The sequence below is a fragment of the Lepidothrix coronata genome, unplaced genomic scaffold (assembly GCF_001604755.1).
Source record: "Lepidothrix coronata isolate B3197 unplaced genomic scaffold, Lepidothrix_coronata-1.0 Scaffold74, whole genome shotgun sequence".
Taxonomy (NCBI): domain Eukaryota; kingdom Metazoa; phylum Chordata; class Aves; order Passeriformes; family Pipridae; genus Lepidothrix; species Lepidothrix coronata.
In genome coordinates this window covers 3,898,119-3,912,250 of record NW_016690254.1, presented here as the reverse complement: position 1 = coordinate 3,912,250, position 14,132 = coordinate 3,898,119, and the positions used below count along the sequence as shown (strand labels likewise).

General features: G+C 40.9%; 1 protein-coding gene across 5 annotated transcripts in view; it reads right to left on the bottom strand.

The window, feature by feature from the left end:
- PFKP (phosphofructokinase, platelet) overlaps positions 1 to 11,451 on the bottom strand; it is a 45,016-nt gene extending 33,565 nt beyond the window's left edge. Inside the window, exons 1-3 of one of the 5 annotated variants that reach the window (XM_017819374.1) lie at positions 11,375 to 11,451; positions 10,991 to 11,282; positions 2,938 to 3,011 (exon numbers count right to left, since the gene is read on the bottom strand). In XM_017819374.1, the coding sequence (XP_017674863.1) occupies positions 2,938 to 3,011; positions 10,991 to 11,075 (159 nt within the window). In that variant the 5' untranslated portion in view covers positions 11,076 to 11,282; positions 11,375 to 11,451. Of the gene's footprint in view, positions 1 to 2,937; positions 3,012 to 10,990; positions 11,297 to 11,374 lie in introns of those variants that run through there. The other 4 variants (XM_017819373.1, XM_017819371.1, XM_017819370.1 and 1 more) reach the window with 4 other exon arrangements.
- Positions 11,452 to 14,132: the final 2,681 nt, after the last annotated feature.

Below are 14,132 nucleotides of genomic sequence, written 5' to 3'. Positions count from 1 at the left end.
TTAAACCATGAGTATTCCAATTTTACTTCAGACTGGGGCAGATTTTAGAAACAATGTGATGCTAGTCAAGAAGGGTGACTACAGACTGTTTATATACTAAAATTAAATACTTTAAGATGATAATATGTGTAACACATGAAACTATGGCAACTGGATAGAGTAAGCATTTCTTCCACAAATTAACAGCAAAATTTTGAAATGTGTTAATTTTAATTAATTAAGATTTTTAAAAAAAACACCTTAATTCACTGTATTTTATAGCTATAAATTTACAGGGTTTTATATTAATTATATAAATGGTATATAACAAATTATATTTTTATATAAATTATTTTATAGTCTTAATTTTCACATAAGTTGGTTTGGGTATTTTTTTTTTCCTTTTGGGAATTGAAGTATGTCCAAATAGCCCATGAATTCCAATACGTAATTCCAATGTAACCAACTTAAAAAAGGCTACCAAATGACATATCTAAATCATTATCAATTTTTATTTATCTTGGTACTGTCTCATCACAAAATGAAGCAAAATGGAATTAGGAACCTGAAGGAAAACAGAGTTACTGTTTTACTTAGAATAAGGAGTTAGTTTTGGCCACACCTGTAGAAGACAGTTGGTTTTACAGTGCAATAAAAGGTCTTATGACAGACACAGCTACAGGAGAAAAAGAGTATATGATGACTACAGCAAAGTAAGTTTGAAAAGTCTGAGACCTTTAACTGAATTTCTGGATCCAAATAAGAAAACTTTTTTCTCCTTTTGGATATTGTCACTTCAGGTTTTCCTTCACTTTTTCAGAGCAACTTCAATACAACTATCACTTTCCCCTGACCTATGTGTGCTTAGTTAAAATATGTACTCAAAATGTAGGCCAAAAATATACTATTCTCTTTCTTAACACACTCATCTGCATTCGATAAACTGTAATTTAGAAGAAACACCTTAACAAAAGTATTACATAACTTCAAGTATACACAAAAATACATCTCTGTATACATCATTCAAAGGCTTATAACAGGGAACATTAGTGACAAGTCTCACCCTAAGATTTTTACCTTCTACTACACTTGTCACCTTCATCTGTTTCCTATTTCAAAGGTGTGAAATTAAATAGCTGTTTCATTTCCAAGCTTGTAGCTGTGTTTCTCTGAAGTACTTGGATGTATTGTGAAAGAAAACTGACTTCATATTTCAATTACCACAAAGTCAGAGAAGAATAAAGCTTAGCATTGGGTACTTCCCAAAATGTAGAACTGAATGGACTAATCTACAAGGAAAGATCTTTTTCAGAGCCCATACTTACAGTGAAATGTGCATTTTTGTCCCAGACCACACTGTTACATTGAAGATGGAATGACAATATATAATGGTAACTCAAAACTCCCAACACTGACTTGATTTTTACAATTGCTTTTCATTCAGAAATATCTGTGACTTCACTCTGGCAAGCTCTAACACTTCAGAGAGGAACATAACTATTTTGCTAAGTTCAGAAAAAACAAATATTCAAATTTCTCTAGAAATTTATCATTGAATACACTCTGTGACACAAAAAAATATTTAAAAGTTGAAAAGAGGTGGTAATTCTTGAGTCAAACATAATTTAAAATAAATTAAAATCCAAGTTCTGGCCTAAAGATGGCCAAAAACCCCTCCTTACTTCCAGACAAGTATCTGACCCACTTCAGATGCAAAACAGCTGAACACTGAGGGAATTCCAGAGATTGGCCATGTAATTAGCACACACTAAATGTTCAGAGCAACTTAGTGTAGCACTGTAGTACAAAAGAATTTTGGAGCACAGTCCTCTGCTTATTTGCATTTCAATATACTTTGCATCTCATTAGTAAATGAGCCATAGGAATAAGCAGACATGGAAAAAAATGGGTAAGTAGCTACTTTTAAAAGATAAATTGTATATCTGGCATGCACAAAACTAAACCCAAAGTATTTTCCTAGCACTTCTATGAATTCTAGTACTCCTTATTTTTATATTAAACATTAAAATTACAGTTTACTGGGAATATTGTCTATCAAGTTTTCCCCCATATCAACTTTTTATTATGACTTGTAATAATCTCAAACTACTAAGGATTTGTACAGAAATTCCAGTGGGAACAGAATGACTTCTTACTAAATATATTTACAGCAAATTATATAAAAACTGAAAGCATCCTTTATACAGAACTCTAACACAGTCTTCCAGTAAAACATACACATAAGTATTACCTACATATTTACATTAAACTTGTCTCATGATTTTTTCGTATCACATAATTTTTACAGAAGTAACAATCTTTACACACACATAGTCACAAGCTTCAACCAAAAAATTCTGATGTCTGGAGACACCACTAATGGTCAGGTTTTTGATGGGTTTTTTCGTTTGGTTGGTTTATTGTTGGTTGACTTTTTTTAGTAACAACTTTCCACCTATTAGCCAGGACAGATGGCATCAGCCTGACAGTACTCTTGATCAAAAGCAAGTTGTACAGTCTGTGAAATGAGGATAATGACACATCCTTATCATACACTGGGAAAATAGACTGGGGAAAGGCAAAGGTTAAAAATCAGTAGTTCAAACGGGTTTAGGGAAGTATTTATAAAGTACAATAAATGGGGTCAAACATCTAACAAGTGCACAGATACACAGCTCACTGCTGGGTGACAACCATCTCTGGTTTTCTCAGTATTTTCAAGCTTCTGGTAGCACATAAAGAATTCCATACATTTAAAAAATTACTTTTAAATCACATATTTTCAGAACACCTTGTGAAAAGTAAATTTCCACAAAACCAAAAAATACTAAATAAAACATATGATGAAAGGGAATGGCATCGAGATTTTTTTAATTTATACTAATCTCCATGACGTTTCCACAAAAACTCAAGTGCAGTCAGAGGACAAAGTACAGACTGAATAAAACAAAAACTAACCTCATACACAAAATAGACTTTGGCTTTTACATAGATTCCCATGCGTACTACTGCGCGCACAGCAGCATTCATACCTGGGAAGAAAAAGCAAAAACATTGTTAGAGGTCATCCAATATCTTCTGTATGCTACAAATATTGTCTTAAAAATAAAGGCAACATTAATTCCTTCCTAGAGAAAATGACCAGCATCTATTAAAACAGAAATCTGCCTAATGACAGTGCAATCAGCCCATGAGCACCAAGGGTTCAGATCTAGTCTTTGTTACAATAATTATGTGGATGCCAGTATGTGTGTTAATCAGAGATTAAATTGCTGCTGACTGTAAAACAGCATTGTAAAAGTAACAGCTACTAAATAAGAAGGCAAAGTAATTTCACAATAATGATTAGTTTTCTATCTGAAATGCAAAACATTCAGCTAGTTAAAACTTAGCTTCTTGAAATGAGAAATTATACTGTAACAGTTCTTTTTTCTGAGATTTCCAAAGTAACACAGGTGTTATATACATACAATATTTTGCTGGGAACGGAGTCAAAGTTGACCTGGACAGATGCTCATTTAAAAAGACAGAAATAGCAGTAAATTAACATAAAAAATGCAACATAGACTCATTTGATAGAAAGTGTCTAAATGCTACTTTGCTTCCAGAATTGCAAGCTGAAGTTGTAATTCCCTGCTCACAGACATCTGACAATTCTACTCCTGTAAATCTTCTATTAAAGTCCCATAGTCAAACACTTAACCTCAGGAGCAACACTGGAAGTTCCACTGGTGTCCCTGCATGGGTGAAATGAATTTCTGTTATAACTCATCCCTTCAGATACTGCATTACCCTACCCATTATTCAGGAACGTTTGAAAAGTAATAAACTAATCGCTTCCATAAAACTATAACAGACACAAGAGATTATGCAAAGCATGAAAACACAAAGAAACAGCCTTGGCACATCAGTTGAAAAGGGATTCAAGACACATGACAATCCAAAGCACTGGGCACCAATTCTCCAAATCTGATGCACTAAATATAACAAAATAGCAAAGCAGCAGGTCAGCTCTGATGTTTCATATAGACCTTAAATGTTCACTTCTCTGGAAATAAAAAAGCTGGTAACTAGAATATATAAACCCACAACACAGCAAGCCACAAAGTATCCTATAGTATCTACCATTAGCAGAAAAAATACTGAGCTGTAATAGTCAGCCTGTCTAAATAAAGAATGAGGCTGAGGTTTTCTCTAAGATTAATTCCTTAAGAACACACGGGGAAGTCCCTGAAGGTAACCAATGTGAAACTAAAAACATTAACTTTGCCAAAATCAAAAAGTTGCTTTTGCTGTTTCTGTAATGTCACTTCAACTTAAGATAAGAGCTACAAGTAACAGTGTTTTTAAATCAATTCTGTATTAGGAAATAGCAGCAAGAATTCTTTCAGCCAGAGTCAGCCTTGGGGCAGAGCTGGAAAAAGTTCTCAAATGCCAAGACAGCTAAAAGCACAGCTTTAGACGAAGAACTGGATGATGCCAAAGAAAAGCAGAGAATCTCATCTGACAGCCTGTACTGAAAAGAAAGTTAGCATGCTAAATCTCAGATGAAACAGACCCACTACACAGGGCAAAGTTATCTCCTCAGGGAAACAGTTTTCATAACAAAATTAATACCCCCACCCCCTTCACACACCATGTCCCCTGAAAAATGGAGACAAAGACCTTTAACTTGACCAAACCGACAGTCCACCACAGCACTGCCATTTTCCACAAACAGGGAAGACGTCAGCACAAAGTACTCCTTTCACCAAAGCCACAGCTTGCTTCTATTAGTGCACATGTTGTGTGGGAGGCTTTTTTGTTGTCATTGCTTGGCAGGGAAATTTTTTTGGAGTTTGGCTTTTTGGGGTTTTTTTGGAGGAGGGTTGCTGTTGTTTGGTTTGGTTTGTTTATGGAGGGTTTATATATATATATATTTTATATATTTTTATATATGTACCTATACATATTTGCTACATATATATTCATAATACAGCCACATACTTTCTTAGTGAATACCTTCCAGTTTCCATGTTTCTTGAATGAAAAATGGGTAAAATTCACAATTTACCTGCTGCAAGAAAGGGAAAAAGCCCAGGAAAAAAAAGCCCCACAGATTACTGACAGAAAGCATCTTCCCAGTACCACCACTGTAACATTTTAAGTTTATACAACATACATTTTATTATTATTTGGTGATGTGTATTTTATCTCCTTACACAGAAAAAGGACATGGGTGTCTCCTGGTAGGCTCCTAAGCAAGTGGCTTAGATTTCAGAATGGCTGAAGACTAAAGCATGTCATAATTTGATACCTACAAAATACAGTTAACACATTGAAGCTTTAGCTTGCTACAGTTTGGCTGCCTAAATCTAAATACACTGGTTGCAGTAATTCAAGTCTGCAAATACACAAAATTTCATAAAGCCTCTGCAGAACTTGTCTAATAAAATGTTGCCATATTTGATTATTTGTGGAGTCTTACAACAGTATTTATGAATTACCATAATAACTATGAAATGTAATTGTATGTTTATTACTCAAAAAGAGATTTACTGAGTTAACCATGGATTTAGTCCTGAATAATAAATGCACCCTGATAAACATACAGGATTAGAATAGCAGCTTCAAAAGAAAGCCACGAGTAAAACCAGTATGGTTTTTTTATAACATAAGAATTATTTAAAATCTTTCTGAATTACCACTTGTTTGTGCATTGAAGCCTTGGAAAGAGGAAAAGATTCATTTTGCTCTTTTGGACTCAGCAAAGATTAAGTAAACTGTAACTACTTACAGGGTTTTACATAACATCTGAATAACTTAAAAATTGATAATTTACTGTCTTTGATATTGCCTATTCAATTGTCTTTAAAAGAAAAAGAAGAGTTAGTTTTCATAGCAGGGTTACAAACAGTACTGCAGAAGTCCTTAAATTATCTCTGCCTCCAAAAGAGCATTCCTCTCCTGTGCCTACATCCTGCTCCAGGTACATATGCACCACTACAACAGAGGAGGTTCTGCACTGTTTTGTGTTTAAGCCCAGCTTGCCCCACTTTAGTCAGCTAGACATGACTTTAAATAAATAACTGTAATACAAACCATACAAAAGAAAAATCAAAACTATGCATCTTGGACAAGCATCAAGAAACACTTAAGTACCACCAATATTAAAGATAAACATTGGCTTTAACACAGGCTTAATGACTTAGCACATATGTTTATTCAGCACCCTGAATAAAGATTCAGACTTACAAGACCATATAGCAAAAAACACCAAGGAAAATGTCTAAACATTATCAAAAAAAAAAGGCTTTATTCAAATATGTAAATGGCTATGTCAGTAAGCATGTAAGAGCCTATAATCATCAAAAGAAAAGCAGTCAAGTACAAGAACTGAACAAAGCTTGAAGAAAACAATTTGGGTTTGTTCTATTTACTTTTAATTACATCACAGATTTTATTGCATATAATGACATGACATCACAGATTTTATTGCATATAATCACAGCAATTATTCTAGATACCTGAAGAAAATACTATACAATTTTTCTGAACAGTAACGCTGTATTAGATCAGAACATTCTACTGCACAAACATATACAACAGCAAAACATCTAGACAACACATATTTATTTCCTTCTTAAAAACTAAAATAAAAATCTTAAGAGACCAGTTTCAATCACAGAATCCACTAATTATAGTAGCAGTTCCTCAGAAATATTAAATACATTGAAATAGTTACACTCATTCATTAATAACTACATTTCTAATTTTACACCCAAATACTATTTATAATATTGTATCTATGGACACATACAAATGGATTTCATATATATGTCTATATGTATGCACTATTCTTAGCTGGGTGCCTTTGGGGGGGCCAGAATTCAAAAATTCCTTGTGAATATGTTCAAATCACCTAAGTGTTAATAAATAAAACTCTGTAATTTGGGCAACATAAGAGGAGTGTGGGTTGTTTGTTTGGGTTTGTTTGTTTCTGCCTTTAAAAACCCAAAAACTTATTTATTTTATTGTACTAGTTCAGTGGCCTATGATGAAAAAAGACATTTTGCCACCGGGATAAGATCAGTACATCTGTGCTACCACGTTAAATATGTCTCATCATGTTCCTCAGAAGCCTATAATGCTTCAAGAGCAGAAATATGTAGGTCTTTGCTTCCACAGTCATGGTCTACGGTACTCCAAAAGTCCAGAATCCAAGAGGCTATAGAGTTCTTTTTAAACTAAACCCAGTATTTGTTGAGTGAGTTGAGCTTTTTTATTTTTTCAGCGGCAAGATTTCTTCTTCCAATCTAAGTTACCAGGACAAGAGCGATACACCTACACCACTATACTAAATATGCCTTGAAATGTTGGGAACCCTGTAATGCCTCAAACGTTACTTCAGCAGGATGGGCTATGATATTCCCGACCATTATGTCCCTCACTTATGCTGTCTTCCACAACACTGAATCTTTTGAGCCTATCTCAAAAATAACATGGTCATATTCAAAGACAATAATCCAGAGCCAGTAAACTGGGCAGCAGCTCAGCAGCCACACACACATCCTTCCCCAGCAGTGCACAATCACCTTCATCCAGCAGCTCCCGGATGACTCTTCCTGTTGTGAAGATGTACCTACCACAGTCCCAGAATAAGCACCTGTTTGGAGGAACATAAGTGACCTACGGTGGCCAAAATTGTCTGTGGCAGCCACTGGTAACCCACATGAAGTACAAGCAGTGTACTTCATGACCTGAAGCAGACCATGGCCAGAAAATCCCACAAAGGGAAAACAAAAGCGTGACTTAAAACCCATCTACTAAACTACTTTTCTGAGCTGCAACCACTACAATTTAGAAATAGTCCAGAAAACCAACCCAATATTTATAGAGAATCAATTGTCAAAACTTCTTTTGCCTCTCGAGGCACTCATGATTATGGTGGGAAGTATTTTAGTTCACAATTTAACAGCTGGCAAGCTAAAGTGATGGACTATCAAGTTTAGTACTTATACACATTAGGTGTACAAAATACCAATCTTTTTGCACTGATAAATTAACTCCACCAAACAAAAGAATAATGACTAAACCATAAGAGTCCTGGTATAACACATATACATTCTATCGTCTTTAATATTCTACAGGTAGAAAAAGGAAAAAAAAAAAACTTTCGAGAAAATAGCACAAATGGGGGGAAGTAATTGAAAACTTATCAAGCCCTACAAACAGAATGGCTTGTGTAATTTACATAATGCTACTTCTAAATTATTAAGAAGTACAATAACAGCAAAGGCAGTAACTTCTATTTTAAAATAATTTCATGTATATTTTAATCTGCACTAAGATTTACAGCCCAATCTAAATCATGGCACCTATTGATATGAAGATTATGTGTTTACTGCAACAATAATGGGTGTTTTTTCCACTCAACTGTTTGTGAGTTTAGTTTGGATTATAGATACTCTGATTTCTAGTGTCTAACAAATCCAAAACAAAACAGGAGACTGGAACTCGTTTTTAATATTAAAACTTTTTTGCCTACTTCAGAGTTAGTAGCTTTGCTTCACCTACATTTTGCTTGAACATACTATTTTCAAACATCAGTAACAGCAGCATATTTCCTTCTGTGTTATACTTCAAGACTTCACCTCTCTCACGGGTTTACACTCTGTCCTACAGACGACAAATGACCTTGACAGGGCATGACTCATTCTGTCCCTTGTTTAACTCCTAATCTAGTCTGCAAACTGACTTGAGATTGCATATTTTACACATCTATGCTGCTACCAAGATAGGTAGGTTACACAGGGTTATGGACCTCAACTGTGCTGTGTGATTCAGCAGAAATTATCAAGTTCTAAAATGTTAGGGTTTTTATTTCCTTGTTCTTCTAAGTTAGGACAACAATGCTGCCGACAAACCAGCTTGGAAGGCACCCAGTGTACTTTGTTTGGTCTTTGTGACAACCCCACTCCTCAGACAGCAACTTTCACAGCCTGTTACTTTGGAACTCTCCCTGTAAATATGTTTCAGTGGCAATCTGCCAGATAATAAAGTCTAGATGTGGATTGTGTGAGTCCGTTAAATGCCTTAATTCACATAGTGGCAAGTGCAGATTAATACTTTATAAAAGGAGATGCATCTGCTGCTGCATTATATAATCTCCAGCCACGCGGAAGCAAGTTGAAGGGCTCAGCCTCTTGCTGAACATGCTACTGCTGCTTGAGGCAGTGCCCTGCCACACTTTTAAATTAAAATGGCGATTTGGTGACCAGATCATTAAGACAGAGATGCCCCGATTCCCAGTCCCTCCTAGAATCATTTAGCAGCGGAATTGATGTCACTGAGAGCAAACCGTGCATAAAACTTGAACAAGTGTAACCCCACCCAGGGGCAAAAAAGAAGCCTTTTAAACGCATCAATTTGCTTTTCCTCCAGAACTGCAACGTTCTCCTCTCCGATGGCACCAAATCCCTTTCATCCCGATTAGAGTTTCGGATAATCCCAGGTAAACCCGGGGGCTCCCCGTTATTCTGCGGGCAGGGGGAGGGAGGATGCTTCTCCCAGCCCAGATGACGCAAAGAGGCGGAATCTGCAGCGACTCGCAGCGGATCACGTACACACCGGCGGTGGGAGGGAGCGCGGAGACACTGGTCCATGCGAGCTACCGCCACATGGACGCACCGTGGAGCGAGGGGAAAAGGAGAGCAGACGAGAGGAGAGGCTGCTGCTGCCGCCGGGGCAGCCGAGCAGGATTCCCTGGCCGGGGCTGCGGGCTGGTCCCGACACCTCGTGTAAAAGCTGGCGAGAGACTGGTCACTAAACCACCGAGCCCAAGCAGAAAGGAGACCTCCACCCACCATTCTCTTCACAAATGCGAATGAGTGCCGCTTTTTCTCTTAAGAGAAAGTAGTTTCGAGATACTCCCGGGGGAAAAAAAAGTAAAATAACCGTAATTTAAGGGAAGGAGCTAAAAACAATCATCACTGAACAATTCTCCTGGCACACGCAGAGCAAGAGTCCTCTGGAATCGCACGGCGCATTTCCCGTTTGAAACTTTAATTAACTGAAACTTCGAACTATTAAGGAGGTTTTCTGGTAGAAAAGGGGAAACGAAAGTGTAGAAAAACCTAAATTTTTGACTAGGTATATTGCGATGAAGCCTGTTTTCTTCCCCTTCCCTCTCAATGTCTGTAGGTCTTTTGTTCGCCCTGTCCTGTAGTAGCTACGACTCCTTCTACGCTGAAGAGATTTAAGGAGGTGAGACTCCTTACATACTCCTAAGAGGGGAAGAGTAAACTGCCATCTGAGCGTTCTAAACCACGGGTAGGCACATAGACGTGTTCCTGGTGCCAGAAGGAAGCGAAAAGCAGATGAGGCGAGGGCTGGCAGAGCCCCAGCAGCGCAGCCTCCCTCCCACCCGCCGTGCAGAGCGGCACGACCTCCTCCTCCCCCGCTCGCATCAGCCATCCCTCCTCACCCTCCTCTCCCCACCACCTCCCGAGGGGACGAGACATCTTGGTGGTAAAAGTTACTGCAGTGTTTCTACCCTCTCCCCTGCCTAGGCTGGCTGAGAGGAAACGTGACGAGACAGCGAGGGAGGAGGAATGGTTGAGGGGATGTTTGCAGCTCAGGCGCCCAGGCCGCACAGAAGAATTATTTATCTTTTAAATGCTCTTAGTAGGAGAGCCGGCTCGAAGGCCAGCAGGGTAAGAGGAAGCCGAGAAGCACGGCAATCCCGCGTGGCGCACTCCCGGAGCCCTCTCTCCACTCCATGTGCTGCACTGTGGGTTCCCGCCGCCAGCCCCGGGGCAGCCCACGCTGCGACGGCACCCCCGGCCTCCCGCATGGGCGTCCTGCCAGCCGGGGAGGCCCTTCCTTCCTTCCTGTCCCCCTCGCACCACCCCCGAGGGGCTCCTCATCCTCTCCTTCCACTGCCCCACTCCCCGCCATGCCCGCAGCTCCCCCGCGTTCTCCTTCCCCTCATCCTCCCCCTGCTCCCGGAGCGAACGGTGTGAGCCGCTACCTTGGGCATCGCCGCCGCTGGTCAGCACCCCGATGGCCTTCCCGGTGCCCGAGAGGTTCTCGAAGAACTTGGGCTGGTGATCCATGGCGCTGCAGGGGCGGGCGAGGCAGAGCGCGGTGGCTGAGGGAGCCCCTGGCCGCGGGGGTCTGGCCGCGCTCCGCTGGACCGGGCGCTCGGGCTCTGCGGGGAAAGAGACCGAGCAGCCCGTGCTAGGTGTGCAGCTACCGATGAGTGTACCTCCGCAGAACTGCGGTGAGCGAGCGGCTGTGTAAAGATGCTCGGGGGCAGGGGGGAAAAAAAAAAAAAAAAAAAAAAAATATTACACATAAATCTTATTGCCATTTTGGTTTTATTGTGGATTAATGTAGTTCTTCATAAAAAAAAAAAAAAAAAAAAGAAAAAGCCGAGCAGAGCTTGGAGCGGACCAACAGCCCGGCAGCTCCTCACGCCGCCACCGCCCCCCGCCTGTGCCCCAGCGCCGCTCCCTCCCCGCGCGCCGCTGACAGCGCCGCGCGGCCCCGCCCTCCGCCGGCCCTGCGCGAGCGGCGGTGATTGACGGGCCCGGCGGCCAATGAGCGGCCGAGCTGCGGCCTCGAGCGCGGCGGGGCGGGGCGGTGGCGTTCGGAGGGCGCGGGCAGGTGGGAGGGGGCGGTGGCGGCGCCTCAGCGAGGCGGGGGTGGCAGCGCCGCCTTCCCTCCCTCCTTCTCTCCCCCTTCCCTGCCCCCCGGCGCCTCAGGTGGGGGCGATGCGGGAACGTGGCTGGCGCCTCAGCAGGGCTGCAGCGCGGGGGAGGGAGCTGTTTCGGCCGGAGTTGGCTCATCCTGCCCGCAGTAGCGGCTGAGGAGCGCCGTGTGTCCGCGCCGCGCCCGCGGGAACCCTGGGCAGCCCCTTCGGCGGGAGCGCCCCGGCGGTCGCGGCCGTGCTGGGGCTGCCGTCAGCGCAGGTTCCAGGGGGAAATCCGCCTCCAGCGTGTCGGCTCCCCCGACGCCTGAAGCCTCTGAGTCGGCTCTGCCTCCTCCGCACGCCTGCTCGGAAGCCTCCGGCGGGGAGCACGGAGCGCGGCTCCCACTGGGAATGCACAATAGGCAGAGAGTCGATCCTACTGGCGTCTGGCAAGGGGCCGTATCACAGGGCCCGGCCCTCGGCAGGCAGGGAAACTCACTGGTCCGGAGCTCTGCTCATTCTCTTTTTATTTTTCATCCCTCCTCAGGTGTGTCTCCCTGCTGAGCCATCTCACTTCTACCGTAATAGAAGTTCAGGAGCCAGTAGGAAAACGAATTTATTTCACTGAGTATTTACAGCTTAGAGATTGAGGCTAAGAGAGCAACAGGCAAAGTACTTGGGAGAAATTACTCTAAGTAGGAATCCCAGTCTTTCTGCCTTCCTTGTTCTCCCATTGGGCACTGGTTGCATTTCTTGGGAAGTGCTTAATACTCCTAGAACAGTGCTCTCTTAAACTCGCTGTATTGCAACACCTCACTAGGGTACAACAGAATAATTCTGTTGATCATAGCAGTGTGTATGGTCAGAGAAACAGTTTAAGCCCCCAGTTTTGGTAATTAAAGCAAATAAAGCTACCTTATCCTGTATACAGTTCTTTGTGGCACTTAGCATAAGTAAAAGTATTTGCAGAATCGGGCTAAGTTACTTGCCCAAAATTATAAAGCAGTTTAGGGAGGGAGTCTGGAACTGCATCAAAATGCTGACTCAAGTTTTATATTTTAATTGCTGTAATAATTATTGGTTTTATTCAACATCTTCATCACATCATAGACAACTCACATTGTAAAAATACACGTGCTCATCCTGTCGTCTTTCCCACAGACCAACGTGGTAGTACAGTCATTTGAGTACTTTGCGTCAAAATTACTCAATAAGTGTTTGAAGAAGCCATATCTACAAATTGACGTCTATACCTAAAGTGTGGGCAGCTCACGTTTGCAAATCTACAGAGACTAAAATGAGTGTGATTTGACAACAGAAAAGACCTATTGCCAAATCGTTTGCATATCACGAACAATAGTGATTTTACAGGGAATTTACTGTAACCTTTCCTGAATCCGAAGAGAGCTCTGAGTCACAGGTTATAAGGAAGGTGAACTTTTGTTATAGAAGTATGTAAATATCCATGGAGTCACACTGTGTTTGAAGGGTTCTTGTTTGAGTTGGAGTCATGTTAGTTTCTTGGAGAGTAAGTCTACAAAAGCTAAATTAAGGCCTTTGGGTGATCTGGGGCTTGATCCAAACCTGTAAAATCAATAAGAATGTCTTTTGCTAATAGAAACTATTATGACTACTTTAAGGTAATTGACCAATGACCATTGTCATCTCAGCAGCACTTGGAGGAAGATTTTTATTTCTTCTGTTTGGTTTGGTGCAGATATTTCACCATTTTTTAAAGTTGGCTATTTGCATCAGCCAAAGCATTCATACTTTATCTGGAAGTAGACTTGTCCCTCTTGCTTCCAAATAAAACCTTCATGCTTATTTTCCAAAAGTATTTTTTTTCTCCAATTGCTTAATGATACATCATAAACTTAAAAATGATGTATTTTATCACCGTTGTATAACTAGGAATCTACCTCTGATTTCACTGTCTTCATCATTTATTATAGCTGCTCCTTGTTCTTCAGCAGAGCTCTTCTGGAATAATTGTGTTTTGGCTGTGTCAGGTCATTAAAGAAGAGGTGGGAGGAGAGGAAAGGATATGGAACTATTTGTTCCTGAGGCTGTCTTAACATGCATAAATATCTAGCAGCAATACAATTGCCTGTAATCTTAAAAGGAGTGACTGCCTGGCTTAAGTGTTGAAGATTGTTGGGGAAAACAGTCTTACTTTGCCTTGTGGGTTATCCTTGCAATGGAGCTAGGTACACATGTATAAATCATGCTGACACTAAGAGAATAGGCTCTTTCGAGATATGCAAACTGATAAAAAGAAACTGTGTATCTGAATAAAACCTCAGCAGGTAATTTGCATGCTACATTAGGTGCTATAATTGTCCCATTACTGTAACACTAAATAGAATCGGTTTACATGGAGTAGGGAGGGGACTCGTGTTTTGACTATTCTCTGATACTGCCCATTGCAGGTGCTCTGATGTATCCTTTTCCCATTGCCTGTTTGTTCCCTGTGCCATAT